Raw genomic sequence first — 16825 nt, forward strand, 5'->3', positions numbered from 1 at the left:
GCCCTTTTGTTGCTCTTCAGTGAGGGACCAGTGTCAAATACAAAAAAAAGCAGAGGCACTAAAAAAAATTAAAAGCCTTTATTACCACATGGCAGATAAAATCACGTCAACGTGTTTCAGCCCTTCACCCTCCATCAGTATGAAAGTGGTATGTGAGTGTTGGTGGTGGTGGTTGGAGGGGCCGATGGCGCAGATTGGCAGCCTCGCTTTTGTCAGTCTGCCCCAGGGCAGCTGTGGCTACAATAGTAGTTTACCACCACTGAGTGTAGAGTGACTGAATAATGAACTGTAAATCTCTTTGGGGATCTTGAAAGGTGCTATATAAATGCAATCAATCAATCCATCAGGACACTGGTGTGATTTTAACTTTATCTGCCACATGGTAATTTTATTTTATTTTTTTGTACTTTTTGAATACTGGTAGATGGAGCCACCTAGTGCCTCTGCTCAATTTAATTTCTCTCCCAGCGACTAGATCAGGAATCAGAATACACTAGACGGTTTGCAAGAACCGCAGAAGTTGTAGACCGAGCACCGACCAATCAGCTGTGAGCTGTGAAGTCATGACGTCAAACTGGTGGCGTCTGTTTGTGTCCCTTTTGTGGAACAGCACAACAGTAAACAAAGCGTCGAGATGGATGTAGACGAAGACAGACATTCTGTGTTGGCAACGATTCCTGAGATCGAGGCTTTAAAGCCGGAACAAAGAGAATGTTTGGTGAATTTTATGCCCTTCTTCTTACGGGACCAAATAGCAGTGAATGGTTAAATTAAAAAAAGTACCCACCTACCGTCACGTGAACGAATTCTAATGCTGCGAGTGAAACCAGCTGATGAATCAGACTAGATGGAGACATGTACATCCATTAAAGCTGCGAGCTGGGTCCAAAACCAAAAATTATGCCAAAGAGGAGATCCTCACTGCAGTTTTTTGGACGCTCCCAAATTTTTATTTGAATGACACCACCTCATGACTTCATAACGTGTCTGGAGAAGAACTTGACCCGAAACCTCACATTGTGGTGTCATTAAAATAAATTTGGAAGCTTCAAAATAACTGTAGTGCAGATCTCTTTCTTCTTTTACATACTTTTGGAGTGCCTCAGCTTTTCAACTTTATAAAATGTTAGTATCAAAACAATATTACGTGAGAGTAAAGTTGGAACATTTACGTTTAACAGTTACAGACGACAAACTCAACAATGAGGCTTATTTAATTCAGTACATTCTTAAAATTACCATCAAAAGTAATTTATAACAGTAAAAATCCGTGCTGAGAGAAATGCTACTACAGTAATAATACTACATGAAGCTACACATGAACCTAAAATGTCTCTGTAATCAAACCGGTGCAGTTTCTGGACTGATTTGGATCCAGAACTGCTCCGAAACTAGAAAATAAGAACAGACAAAATACATTTATTGTACTGTAATTCTCCTTTTGTCACATTATAATGAGTGTTTAGGCCTCAATTCAGTTTCAGATCCACCCTAGAAGAAAGAAAATCCCAAAAAGATCAGTCAGTAAAGTGTCGTGTCTTTCTCCGAGACCATTTTGAGCATCGTTTAAGACCAGTGTCGTCTGTAGATTTAAAGAGCCGCTCACTACAACAACACTCATCAAACTCTAGCAAAAGGTTCAGTCACACTTCCATTGTTGACATCATGATTTGAACAATTGCATTTTTAAATATATAAATACTTTTACTTTTTATGCCAGAATTTGCACATCATTTTGTCTGATTACATCTACACAAATACTTATTATATGAAATGAACTCTATTGCTACATATAAGAAACTGTACCTTCTGCAAAACGTACAAACAAATGTCCCTCGACTAACACACTAGTTTAGGAATGGCTGTTTTTGATTTTTCCAGAAAACATGTTTAAATCCAGGTAACATCTTCACTGGTTTAACAAATTGTGGCAAAATGTAAGACGCCGTAATCTATTGCTGCACTAAAATAATGATCAAAAATGTGTTTGTGTCTAAATTAAACAGGACAAGGGTAAAAAAACAAAAAAAACAAAACAAAAGGTCTGTCCTGGTGAATAAAAAAGCTGTCAGTTTGAGGAGGTCCATCCGTGGCGAAGGTGATGAAGGCGTCTGCAGTGTCCCAAGACGGAGAAAGTTTTTTAAATATTTCACTATTTTCTGATGTGTTCTAATGTTGTTTTCTCATCACAAACAGACCTGGACTTGTGTTTTGTTTCATTCACACGTGTTTAACGCACAAACCTGCACATTTAGGAGTGTTGTGAGTTCTTCTCTCAAACAGAAAACACTCTGTTCCACCTTGTGATGTCATGTGGACAAGAAGTGCTCCACTGTGGCCCCGTCCATTAGGGCTGGGTGTCATTAAGGAGTTGCCGATACGATACATACGATACATATCTCGATACAGTGCACTTTCGATTCGATATGATATATTTCAAATAGATTCGATACTGTTCAATAAAAAATATAGGCTAAATCATGGACGTGATACTTCAAGTGTTTGTTAAACCACTTCTTGTGCAAAGTTCATCTGAAACACAAACATTTTAATCCTCAAAACTGTGAAAATGTCGAATGTGTCGCATAAATGAGTTTCCTTTCACTCCACAAGCAACAAAACTGCAGCTCTGTAACAAAATAATTTAGTAAAACACACGTAAAAATACTCTTGGTGAAATATCGATACAGTAGCCCACGATATCGATACTGTATCATCACGATACGATATATTGATATTCCGATATTTTTGCACACCCCTACCGTCCATACTAGTACATATTTGAGTTGTTTTGGTTGTGGATGCAGGGTTCGTTCTAGTGCTGTCAAGCGATTAAAACATTTAGAGATTAATTAATTATGATCTGTAATGAATTTATCTAATTTATCTCTTTTTTAATCTCACCTAAAAAGTGCTGAGAAAAGCTTCAACTTGAGGTATTTTCATTTGAATTCATTATTATATTATTTTCATACTATCATTAACGTTTTTATACAAGTATCATCATCATTATTACTGTTACTAATCTGCATAAATAAACTCAACTTTACAACATATAAACATAAACACTCTAGATCAGGAGTGTCAAACTCATTTTGGTTCCGGGGGTCGTATCCAACCGACTTTGATCCCAAAGTGTCCGGATCAGAAAACTCATGTCATATAAACCACAAAAATAACAATAAGTTCAAATAGTTGTGCAGAGAAACACAAATCTATTACAGAAATCTTTTTTAATTGATGAAGTCCATTTTTTTGTAAAATCCTGCACTCGGCTCCACTTTTTTCATGTTGGACATTTTTCTGATGAGGGTGTCACAGTCAACAGTCAAAACGATCGTCCTTTAAGAGCGTTTGGAAAGAGACAAGTCTTCATTTGTGCTGCTCTGGTGGGAGGGGCCACGTACAGAGACGCTGGAGACGCTGCTGTGATAAACACCACAGAAAATTAACAAGATTTTAATAGAAAATAGAATTAAAATATTTTAGTAGAAAATCAGCCAAGGGCCACATTAAAGGTCTTGGAGGGCAGGATCTGGCCCCCGGGCCGTATGTTTGACACCTGTGCTCTAGAGCCACATCAGCCTGTTTGACATTATAATGTGTTTAATGCAGATTTGCGCAAGTCTCACAGAAACAAAACTTAAAACCACATGGCTAATTTGCATAAACTAAGGAGAAAAAAAAAACGCTCTTGTGCTGATGTGGTTCAGCTTCTGTCGGACTAAAGGACACGACTCAGTGGAATATGAGTGTTCTCTCTGTGACAGAGGGGTGTTCTGCTGATGGTGAGTCTGTTCTGTGTCTGTGTCGCGATGTTTTCAGATCAGACATGTGCAGGTTTATCGCAGATGCGGCGAGAACGGGAATGAAAATTACAATTCTTTGCGGGAGCGAGCGGAGCAGGACTGCACTAACTGTCCTAACAACACATTAAAACAGATTTTATAATAAGACAACTCGCATACAGAAACAGTAAAGTTAGAGATTAAAAATAAGATTAACGCAATTAAAAAACATAACGCACTAAATATGACTGTAATTAATTAATCACAATTAACACGATAATTTGACACCCCTCGTTCGTTCACACTAATCCGACTGAAAACGGCTCCAGAGACGGAACGATCTGGTGCCTCCAGCTCCGACGAATTCATCTGTATACAGATCTGACCTGGCACTGTGTGGACGCCTGAAAAGGAGCAAAGGATCATGGTCTATGTAGTTCCCTCTGTCATTTTTTATCTATTTCTGCACCATAACTCTTCATTTAAGCAAAGACATTTGTAATTCGATATATTGTGATGGTCCACGATATTATTGTGAGAACTTTGACGATACGATATCACGATATTTTGGTTATTGTTACAGCCCTAGAAATTACGGTACCGTATTTTCTGTTCGATTAGACGGGCTCTTAAGCCTTTAACTCCATCAAAAAACAACCGCACGCCACAATCCACTCAGGTGTCCCAGCACAACTTCAGTAAACTACAAAGCCACACCACCCTCAGAACACACAAACACACACGGAGCAGACAGCGACCGCACAGAGAAACACACCCACAGACACACTCATCACTCCACGCCGACGAGGAACGGAACAGAGGAACGAACCGAAAAATCGAGCGCGACGTGCCGCTTCTAGACACGACTGAACAACTGAGTCACTGCGAACACGCCGACAATCCGTTGGTCCCAGACACACCCTCCCTACACGCCACAACTGAACAAAGCCCAGAGTCACCGTGAACGAACAAACAAACAAAACCACTCACCCATCACACTGTTGGGTTTCCTTTACAAGTCTGGTGTGGTTAATTTGTGAAAAATGTTTGAAAATAGACCATTTAATGACAGTGTGTCTTATAATCCAGAGCGAGTAATAGTGTGGAAAATACGGTACTCAAACGTGTGAATGAAACAAAACACAGCTCCAGGTCTGTTGTTGAGGAGGTTTTTCATGGCTTGAAGCTCACAAGAGTCAGTTTTGTGTAATATCGGACCTTAAACTATCATCAGAGTCTATGGTTCTGGCTCGTAGCTGAAGCTGTATCTCCTGTACACACATCCGCCTTTGCTGGTGTAGACCACGTCCACGTCGTCGCAGCTGTCGGGCTCCGGGACGCCGTGGGGCATGGCCTCCGTGGCGCTGCCGCTCAGCCTCTCGTAGTTCCGCTTCCAGCACATCGTCCTCTTGGAACGGGCGCGGTACAGGACCACCCCTCCGCAGACCACGCCCAGAGCGAGCAGCAGGACGAGGGGCATAGCGGCGGACGTGTGCTTCAGGACTCTGGAGGCGGAGCTCAGGTCGGTGTCCTGGTCTGATCCTCGTCTGGGCGCAGGAGCCTCCACACACAGAGCTGCACAAACAGAGTCCACAGAGTCGAAGCTCATTAATAATAATACAATGGACTTTGAGTGTCCAAAAAAGCACTGTATAAGACTTTTAAAGAGTCGCTTAGTCTACGTTCAGACTGCAGGGCTTAACGCTCAATTCCGATTTTTTTTGTGAAATCCGATGTTTTTGCGAGGTCGTTCACATTTACAATTAAATGTGACTTGTATGTGACTCCAGTGTGAAGTAAATGGCCCAAAAGTGTCCCACATGTGACACTGGAGACACGACGACGTCAACCACAGCGAGCGTCTCTGTGTTTACAGAAGTTGTCCAAACATGGACGTGGCTCCTGATTTTCCCAGTGTCTCCATCCAAGTCCAGACCAGACCTAACGCTGCTGAACTTTTGAGATCTGATGGGATCAGGCTTTGACAAGTCAGTATGACCGCATGTGAGGAAATACTCTTGCCTTTTAATGCTTCACACTGGATTCACAGTGCAGTTTTGTGGACTGGATGTGATTATTTGTGGAGGACAGTTTCTATGGATGTGTGATGAGATGCTGCACTTTAAATTTGACGCTTTACGTGAGGTAAGTAATGAAGTCTTCCCATTATTTTTGTTATATCACAAGTTTGAATTTTGTGTTTGTGTGTCCGTCTGAGGCCACACAAACAATATCCTACGTGCGTCATTAGGCCTATGATAATAGTGTGATTTTAATTGTGTGAAGCTCAGATCGGATTCGATCATTGTTCTGTCAGACGTGGGCCGGGCTCGGACCGAAAAATTTGTCCCGATCCACACTCCACTGCAAACTCAAACTCACAGAGGCCGAAATTAAAAACTGGGACTATTTATTTCAACAACATCTGCATGTTTTCTCTTCTTTCAAGATATGTAATGTTAAACCTTGTATTAAAATAAATGTTTAATAATAGTTTTGCTTAAACAATGAATTCAGAACAAGAATAATATAACATAATAACAACATTTTAAATAAATAATGTCTCTGTAGTCGATCTGTAGCCGGTGGGCAGCTCCTAATACAGATTTGACATGATCTCGTGGGACAAATATAATTATATCGCGGGCCAAATTTGGACCTCAGGCCTGAGTTTGACATGTCTGCTCTACTGTGTGTTGATTTTTCAGCTCGTTCTGCTGTTGTGACGCTTCAGTCAGATTGATAAAGTGTAGAATTCAGGACACAGAACACCTTTAAATCATGACTACATTAGAATGCAATTTAACTGTGCATAAAAACTTATAACAGTTAAGAAAAACAAATATTAAAACTCTGAGTAGTGCTCCCCAGCGCCTCTAGTATCTTTAAATCAAGTTTGACAGACCTACATGTGCTTTTATTGTTATTATCTGTGTTTGTGTGTCGTACCTGTGCGGATGTCACACACACAGCAGCCGGTCGTGTTTCTGTGGCTCGAGCAGCAGGGGGCGCAGCGGCTCTCCACGGCGTGCAGACCGGCGTCGTCATGGCAACTCACACAGCGCTGAGCTCCGGGGCCAAAGCAGTGACGGCAGGAGGGGTCACAGGGCTCACAGCGCTCCTGCGGAAAACACCAAACACAAAACACATTACTCCAGAACATCCAAAATCAGAAAATAATGTCGTTTTCTCATCACAAACACACCTGGAGTTGTGTTTTGTTTCGTTTCTTTCACATGTTCTTTGCTCAAATACAAAACGCTCAGTCACAAAACACAACTCCAGGTCTGTTTCTATGTTTTTTGAGGAGGTAACAACATTATAACATGACTTAAAGCTCACAAGAGTCACTTCTGTGTCATAAACAAAGTGCTGTAACTGTGCTGGTCCCTCCTTTTACACACACACACACCTCACAGATAAGAGCTGCTTCTGATTGTTCTGTACATCCAGCGTTGGGAAGGTGACTTTTAAAATATATTCCCCTACAGATTACAGATTACATACACCAAAATGTAGTTTGTAACGTAATCCATTAAGTTACTTAAGGTGAGTAATGTAATCTGAATACTTTGGATTACTTGATTTGCTGTAGAGAAGCAAAGACGAGGAAATCGTAACATAAGATGTTTTATCTGCTAAAAGAAAATGAAAAAGTCCAGACTTTACTGAACCAAATTAAAAATATTATTGATAGAAGAAGAAACACGTCCACACAGCAGGATTTAGTCCTGTTAAATCCTGGTTTATTCCTGGTTTTAGACCTGTTTTAGACCTGGTTTAGGTCTAGTTTAGATCTAGTTTAGACCTGATTTTAGTCCTGGTTTAGACCTGGTTTAGTTCTGGTTTTAGACCTGTTTGAGATCGAGTTTAGATTTAGTTTAGACCTGGTTTTAATCCTGATTTAGTCCTGGTTTAGACCTGGTTTAGGTCTAGTTTAGATCTAGTTTACACCTGATTTTAGTCCTGGTTTAGACCTGGTTTAGGTCTAGTTTAGATTTAGTTTAGACCTGGTTTTAGTCCTGGTTTAGACCTGGTTTAGATCTAGTTTAGACCTGGTTTAGTTTACAGCAATGAGTGGAATTACTGAAAAAAAAGAAAAAAAATAAAATAAATAAAGGGATACAGCCCAAAATGTGAAAACAGGAAAATCCCTCTGTGTAATCCATTTATTTCAACAAAGTAACTGTAATCCAATTACCACTCACTGAAACAGTAACTGTAACTGAATACAGTTACTCATAATTTGTACTCTGATTACATAACTCCGGTACATGTAATCTGTTACTCCCCAACACTGTGTACATCGATATTTTCTATGGGCTTCAACTTTCTGTTAAACTATTACGCAACATTTTGAGTGCTTTTTCCAATTACTTTTTTGTAATATTCTGAGGATAATTCACATTTTCCACTTTTTTTCCACTTTTGATGGGTCTACTGATACTTTGCAGTGACATAAAGCTGGAGGTGTTCTACATTAGGGTGTCCAGACGTCCATGTTTACCCGGGACAGTCCCAGTTTTGAGCCTGTGTCCCCTTGTCCCAGTAGCCTGATTCATAAGCCGGTTTCACTTTGTGGAAACCGTCTGACCTCGCAGCATTAGGATTCGTTCACTCGACAGTAGGCGGGTACTTTTTTTATTTAACCAATCGCTGTTATTTGGTCGTGACGTATGTAATGCACAAAATCCTGTAGGAAGAAGAACAATAACGTTTTTCCCCTTGATAAAATTCACCAAACATTCTCTTGTTCCGGCTTTAAATCCTCGATCTCGGGAATTGTTGCCAACACAGAATATATGGCTCTTTGCTGATTGGCTGGTGCCCAAACTCGCAATTCTGGGGTTTTTGTGAACCATCTAGTGTATTCTGATTCTTGACCTAGTCGCAGTAGAGAAATGAAATTGACTGGAGGCACTAGGTGGCGCCAGTCTGACTACTGTCCCAGCAGATTTATACAAAACCAGTGATTTGTCCCAGGTTTATACAAGAAATGTCCCAGGAGTCCCTATGTTTGACCAATTTGATCCCTGCCAACAGTAAAGAGAGACATAAATCGTCATTTTTTTAGGTAAAATACAGAAAAGCTGCTTAAAAACGACCAAAACACAGAGAAAATGTGACTATACTGACTCACGTTTGTCATGAATGAGCCGAATGCAGAACAATTTTCCTTGTTTCACAATTTTATTATTACCGACCACCACAAACCGAGGGAGTCCCAGTTTTTGATTTAGAAAATCTGATCACATGTGTTTCTATGGTGGAACGTTCAATAGTTTCCATGGTGACAAAGCACACATTAGCAAACACTGTCATAAACGCTGCAAGATCGTGTGAAAAGTCAAGAAAATTTGATTGATTTTCATCAAAAAGGTGAGAGTGACTAACTGAAAAACTGTTAATGCTAATGAGCTTGTGACTGTAATGATAAATATGAGAGACTTGTTTAACATCACAGATCAGCTCCTCTGTTGTAGTTTCAGCTCAGATTAAAGTCTAACAAGCCTCAGACAGAGCAGTGCCCACAGTTAGCGTCACACCCCTGGGAAAGTTTAGTTTAGTCCCTCACCTGTTCAGAGTAAGTCCCCTCTTGACAGCGAGGGAAGCAGACGTCGTCCTTCAGAGTGTTTCCATCGTCACAGGAGAGACAGGACTGAGGAGACGAGTCTGAAAACACACAAACACGTTTATGAAGTCTTTTAGTTTAGTTTAGTTGTTTATTTATCAGAGACAATGCAATAAAACACTGACCAACACAAAGAGGTCACATCATTGTGCAGGTTATAACAAAATCACTTTTCCACCTTCAGTCCCTGGACAGGTCAGTGCCATAAATGGCACATGCCAATAAAGTACAATGTAGATTAATGCAATCATCCATTAAATCAGTAAGTAAAATTTCTTCACTATTCGCATATTTACAGTGTTGCTGTATTCATATAGGGCAGATTCATGTGTACAGGTTTGTTGGGTTAAAAGCCGTTTTTTCAGGGCTTGGTCATGGGGGCAGCAGTCTAAGCAGGGACCCCAAGACTCCCTTCACCCAATACACTTCCTCTAGCTCCTCCGCGGGGACCCCGAGGTGTTCCCAGGCAAGCCCAGAGACATAGTCCCTCCAGCGTGTCCTGGGTCTTCCCTGGGGCCTCCTCCCAGTGGGACATGCCCGGAACACCTCTCGAGGGAGACGCCCAGGAGGCATCAGAACAGATGTCCTCCCCTCAGCTGCTCCTCTCGACGTGGAGGAGCAGCGGCTCTACTCCGAGCTCCTCTCACGTGACTGAGCTCCTCACTCTATCTCTAAGCGAGCGCTCAGCCACCCTGTGGAGGAAACTCATTTCGAGCGCTTGTATCCGTGATCTCGTCCTTTCGGTCATTACCCAGAGCTCATGACCAGAGCTGAGGAGAGGAACGAAGACTGATGGTAAATCGAGAGCTTTGCCTTTCGGCTCAGCTCCTCTTCACCACATTGGTCCGATACAGCGACCGCATCACTGCCGACGCTGCACCTGTCCAACTGTCAATCTCACGCTCCGTCCTCCCCTCACTCATCAAGACCCCGAGATACTTGAACTCCTCCACTTGAGGCAGGAACTCTCCACCCACCTGGAGAGGGCCGTACTAAACTAAATAAATAAATACACTGAACTGAAACTATGGGTAACTTAGTCCACTTCTTTATACCTTCTATGAGAAAAACATGCATTCTTACTCAACCAGAAAAGTTACAAACCTTCTAACTGGCTTCCAACTATTCAAAACTATATATTTTTCCCTCATTATAAATCTGATAGATGTTTGTGAGCGTTTGTACCTGAGCACGTCTGGCAGCTGATGTGGCACTGCCGGCACAGATGCCCGCTCTGGTAGAAGCGCTGGGGGCAGTGCTCCACACACAGGTTAGTTCCTTGTATCTCCAGCAGGGGGGGCGCACAGGCTCTACAGGAGTCTGGACCGGGGCCTGAGCACATGACGCACGAGTGATGGCACTTCTTACACTCGGAGCCGCCTCTGTAAAACCTGCACACACACGTTTACACAGTTACACAGTTACACAGCAGGAAGGAGGGAGGGTTCTGTTGTAAGAGCTCATTTTCTGCTTGATTCATGTAAAAGCGATGATATATTCAGCAAATTTGTTGTTTCACAGCAGCAGAACCTTCATCCTCCTCAGAGTTTCCTCTTACCAACACTAACAAATTGAGTGTTTCTTTTACTTTTTTTTAATAACCCGTGACACTGCAGATGAACACGAACAATATACATTTAGAGATATGAAACTTCTCCTGTATTTTACTCACATAAATGTAAGACAAAATCTTAATAAAGCATTTTATGTGTAAAAATGTCCAATATGTGTTTGGGACAAAACAGAAACATAAAGAGGCAGGTTGAAATTTTTGTTGTCAGATTAGATCAGACAGATGTGGTCTTGGATCTTATGTAGTATTTCATTAAACTAGATCTCACTGAAAATTTAACTTATATAATTCTAAGCCTAATTTATTAATCAAGATGTACTTCTGTTTGTTTTCTCAAAGGTCTGTAAAGTTTGGTGTACAGTATGTAGGTGCTAAGGGCTGATTCTTATGCCCTTAAGGAGGAAAATGCATTTTGAGAAAACGACCTTTGAAGTTACAATGTCCCATATAATTCCATGGATGAAAGTTGATTCAATTAAAATATCTTTCATTGCAAGTTTAAATACTCAGAGACGAATTGACCAAATCCAAAAAAAAAAATTTAATTGTCTGTCATGGGCCTTGTCTGTAATGTGCCACCACATCACATGGACTTAAGGTTGTATGGAGGATTTTTTTTTTGTTTTTTTTGTTTCAAGTTGTCAATGATAGCATTATAGAGGTGCAGTAGCTGTAATTATGATGACCAAAAAAAAGAGAATAAAAATTCATCAACTCTGGACGTGGTGGGGCCAGCTAAACATTTGCCAATAGATAACGACATTGCCTCGTTATCTGTGAGCTGACAGGCTGTCAATCAAACTCCCTACGTTTCTAGCGTAACTGACCTGCCTGCGCCGCCGGTACGTGGTTTACGTACGCCTGTCACGCAGTCCACAGACGCAAGACGCACAGACGCTGTTTACTCCACCAACGCAACAGTTCTTAGCGGCTTTTTTTGACCTATATCTTCCTCGCAGTTCGCACAAAGTTTGTTGCAAATGGCAGACAAGAATCCAGGAGCAGTTAGCCGCAAAAGAAAGTCCGTTTTTGAGGTCGCTGAAAGAAGAAGACAAGGGGAAAAGCAGCGAAGCCAAACTAAGGTGATTCTTGGAGATTCATTCCAGCGATGGCGCGACTGAAGCAGACGCAGGGTCTAAAGACTGACGCATTGGTCGCCAAATTACTCCTGGACAGGTAACTTCTGCTTATTATGAAAACGTACTTTATTTCCAAGAGCTAGTCAAACGTTTTTCAGGACACGAAAGCGATATCCTATGTCTGAAAACGTAATTTTCAAGGCAAAGAAAGAGTCCGCTTGCTGCTGCGTGTTGTAGCTAGTTCATTCGCACTGAATCTCCGCGCAACTTCTCTGCTCCCCTTTCCTACTCCTGTCCCCGCTGCCCGTTCCGCTCTTCCCCCTTCTCCTCACTTCTACGGGCACGGAATCTCCGCGCACCGCTCCCCTCTCCTCTCTCCTCTCCTCTCTCCCTGCTCCGCTCTTCTCCCTGCTCCTCACTTCTCGTCCGCGACGAAATGTCCGCACACCCGCTCCCCCCGCTCCTCACTTCTCCGCCTTGCCTAACCAACACTGTAGTTAGTTGTTTACAAGTCATGTGCAGCTCACCGGCTGTAAACAAACCTGTTTCTGGCGTAGTGAGGAGGCGGGAGAAGGCGTTTCTACGTAGGGAGCTGTAGGGGAGGGGGGGTGGTTTCACGCATGCGCAACATTTGAAAAAGGACAAACAGTCGCTGGATTTCTCGTTCCTTGGAAAATCCTCTATACAACCTTTAAGAATTTGTCTAGAAAAGGACTGTGGCTCATAATTCCCTATGTTTTTCAATGTGCAGCTGCAACATTATACTGTATTCAGGCAAAGACACTTTAAATTACAGTGTTATGCAACGGTTCATATATTACTGTTACTTTCCTAATGCCATCTAAAGCTTTGTTTGTGTTTTACCCATAGACTATAAAGAAGTGGACTACGTGGACTCACCCAGGCTAGCAGTTATGGAACAAATTTGGAGTTTGGAGTTCATATTAGAAAAAGGAATTGATTTACAAATCAAAATCGCGAAATAAAACCTCAAGATCATAGAAAGAGATGGTTAATATGAACATTTTAAGACCAAAACGAGGAGTCTGGCAGCAGCAGTTACACAAAGAGGGGTTTAAATTTTTCAATACAAAAGGAACTTGGAGCCAGAGTTGATGGATCCAGGAAGCGCGCCCATGCTCACTTCCTGTTTGGCGGCGTTTATCTATGAACATGTGTATATAAACAGTCTTCGGTCTCACCCTGTGGGGCAGTGGGTGACGCAGAGGTGCAGGAGGCGCAGGTGCCCCGGGGAGCAGGTCACACAGTCTTTGGCCGACGCCCCGGAGCAGGTGGCACAGACGGGGTCGCAGGGCAGACAGAAGCCCAGCTGGTGCCCGTCTGCGTCCTGCGTGGAGCTGTATGTGCCGGCGGGGCAGGAGCGGACACATGTGCCATCTGAGAGACGAACAAACGAACAGAGGAAAACAGACGGTCACGACACGTCTGCTTTATAATGTAACGTTTACTTAAAGGTCTTATAGTCCACAAAATGGACTCTTGTGAACTTTAAGTCACACACACACAACACACACACACACACACACACACAGATGCACACAACACACAGACACATACACACAGATGCACACACACACAGACACACACACAACACACACACACAGATGCACACAACATACAGACACACACACACAGACACAGACACACACACACACGACACACACACAGACACATACACACAGACACACACACACACAGACACACACACACACAGATGCACACAACATACAGACACACACACAACACACACACACACACACAGACACACACACACACACACACACACACACGACACACACACACACAGACACACACACACACACAGACACACTCAGATGTGCACACACACACAGACACACACACAGACACACACAGACACACACACACACACAGCATGCACACACAGACACACACACACACACAGACACACACACAGACACACACACACACACACAGACACACACACAGACGCACACACAGACGCACACACAGACACACACACACACACACACAGACACACACACACACACACACAGACACACACACACACGACACACACACACACACACAGACACACAGACACACACACACACACAGACACACACACAGACACACACAGACACACACACAGACACACACACACACAGACACACACACACACACACACACACACACAGACACACACACACAGACACACACACAGACACACACACACACACACACACACACACAAGACACACACAGACACACACACAGAACACACACACACAGACGCACAAAGACGCACACACAGACACACACACACATAAATAATAAATAAAACGACAGGTGCACTGACTGTGCAGGTGGTGTGGGGCCGCGCAGGTGGAGCAGATCTGGGGCCCCTCACAGGACAAACAGCCCCGGCGGCAGCTGGAGCAGGTGAACCCGTCGTTCTCCAGGTACGTCCCCAGGGGGCACTGTGCTTCACCCGTCACCCCGCAGAGCAGGGAGCTGGGGTCCAGGACGAGGCCCCGCTCACACTCTGTGCACTGGTTCGGCTCGGGGCCCCGGCAGCTGGCACAGGTCTGATGACACTCTGGACAGAAGAGAGAAAAACAACCAGTCAAAAAGATTCAAAAAAAAGAAGAAAAAAAAAGATTCCTGGTTCAGTTCTGGTTTAGTCCTGGGATCAGTCCTGGTTCAGTCCTAGTTTGGTACCGATCTCAGTCCCGGTCTCAGTCCTGGTGTGGTCCTGGTCTGATCCCGGTCTCAGTTCTGGTCTGGTCCTGGTCTGATCCCAGTCTCAGTCCTGGTCTCAGTCCTGGTCTGATCCTGGTCTGGTCCCGAGCTCAGTCGCTGTCTCAGTTCCGGTCTCAATCCTGGTCTGGTCCCAGTCTCAGTCTCGTTCTCAGTCCTGGTCTCAGTTCTGGTCTGATCCTGATTTCTGTAATAGATTTGTGTTTCTCTGCACAAATATTTGAACTTATTGTTATTTTTGGGGTTTATATGACATGAGTTTTCTGATCCGGCCCCTTTGAGATCAGAGTCGGTTGGATACGACCCCCGACCAAAATGAGTTTGACACTCCTGTTATAGAACTATAATTAAAAAAAATTATTATTATAGATCCATGGTTGACACTGAAATCACACACAGCGCTCAGCAGCAGAACTTCTGTTCGTATTAACCTGCCCTACATGATCCTGCTGTTTTTATTTCAATGTTTTGTCCATAAATCTTCCAGCCTCAATGAGCTTCATTGGACTGGAGTTGATGCTGTTGATGTGACAAACTCTTAGTCTAAAAAAAGAACCTAATAATATAAGTTATCTGAAGACCAAGTGAACCTCGTTGAACTACACGTGTGAGTTTTCGGGCGTTACCTTGGCACTCTTTGGCTGTGGTCTGGTAGTACGTTCCGCTCGGACACTCTCTGAAGCAGGCGCCTTTGTAGAGCATGGGGCTGGTGGAGGAGCAGGAGTCGCAGTCGTCTCCCAGGGGCCCGGAGCAGGAGGCACAGGTCGGGTGGCACGGCTCGCAGCGGCCCCCCTCCATGTCCTCGTAGTACCACTCAGGACAACTGGCCCTGCACACTCCGTCCAGCATCAGGTACAAGAAACTGCACTCTGCAAAACACACAAGACGCTCAACAAACCTGTGACCATCATCAATACACCGAGTTATCGTTCAATATTTCGGGGGTCAGTATTTATCGTGCGTACATGTTCTTTGCATTACTGGGACATTTTTGGTTATTTTTTGGTAATGTGTAGTATTTCTAACCTTTGATCTTTGACCTATGGAAGACGTGAAATCATGCCAGTTTCCATGATATCGAATCAAATCAAATCAAACTTTATTTATAGAGCGCTTTTCATACAAAAATGCAACACCAAGCGCTTTACAGTGATTAAAAACAATTACACACAAAGCTAAACTAAACACTCTTGAGATTACTATCTGTGACATAATTATCGTTTACTTTTACTCCTTCTACTAACTATCTGGAATCTGGAAATTTATACTACCGTATTTTCCGCACTCAGCGACAGCGACCGCACAGAGCAAAACACCCACAGACACACTCATCACTCCAAGCCGACGAGGAACGGAACGGAGGAACGAACCGAAAAAGTGAGTCCAATGTGCCACTTCTAGACACGACTGAACAACTGAGTCACTGCGACAGTGAAGCCTTCTCTAGCCACACAACTTTGAGCATATTTGTTTACGTTTTACAGAAACGAAACATAAAACCCCATGACGCATTTGCATAAATTAAGAGCTCAAAAGAACAGCTCTTTCTTTGTGCGCTGATGCAGTTCAGCTTCTTTCGGACTAAAGGACACGACTCAGTGGAATATGAGTGTTCTTTCTGTGACAGAGGGGTGTTCTGCTGATGGTGAGTCTGTTCTGTGTTTTCTGTGTCGTGTTGGAGATGGTTTCATGTTAAACTTTTCAGAGATTATACGTCTGCAGGTCGTACACACAGACACACGTTTATATGAATGGACAGATATTCTAGTCTCTTAGTGTTTTGTCGGTGAATTACTTCGCGGTGCACAGACCTACATCAGAGTATCAGTGTTTTCAGGAGTCCACACGGTGCCGGATCAGATCTGTACGAACATGAATTCATGGGAGCTGGAGGCACCAGATCGTTCAGTCTGGAGCCGTTTTCCATCGGATTAGTGTGAACGAACACTGCATCCACAACGAAAACAACGCGAATACGAACGACTGTGGACGG

General features: G+C 43.2%; 1 protein-coding gene across 1 annotated transcript in view; it reads right to left on the reverse strand.

Annotated features, from left to right (window-relative positions):
- Positions 1–5025: 5025 nt before the first annotated feature.
- Positions 5026–16825, reverse strand: part of LOC129409533 (proprotein convertase subtilisin/kexin type 5) — a 44122-nt gene continuing 32322 nt past the window's right edge. The window contains exons 10-16 of the mRNA XM_055155917.1: positions 15459–15701; positions 14432–14671; positions 13275–13470; positions 10606–10811; positions 9364–9461; positions 6738–6909; positions 5026–5363 (exon numbers count right to left, since the gene is read on the reverse strand). Coding sequence (XP_055011892.1) covers positions 5026–5363; positions 6738–6909; positions 9364–9461; positions 10606–10811; positions 13275–13470; positions 14432–14671; positions 15459–15701 — 1493 coding nt within the window. The remainder of the gene's footprint in view (positions 5364–6737; positions 6910–9363; positions 9462–10605; positions 10812–13274; positions 13471–14431; positions 14672–15458; positions 15702–16825) is intronic.

Source organism: Boleophthalmus pectinirostris, unplaced genomic scaffold (genome assembly GCF_026225935.1).
Source record: "Boleophthalmus pectinirostris isolate CB_2022bp ecotype Guang Dong unplaced genomic scaffold, ASM2622593v1 HiC_scaffold_2, whole genome shotgun sequence".
Taxonomy (NCBI): Eukaryota; Metazoa; Chordata; class Actinopteri; order Gobiiformes; family Gobiidae; genus Boleophthalmus; species Boleophthalmus pectinirostris.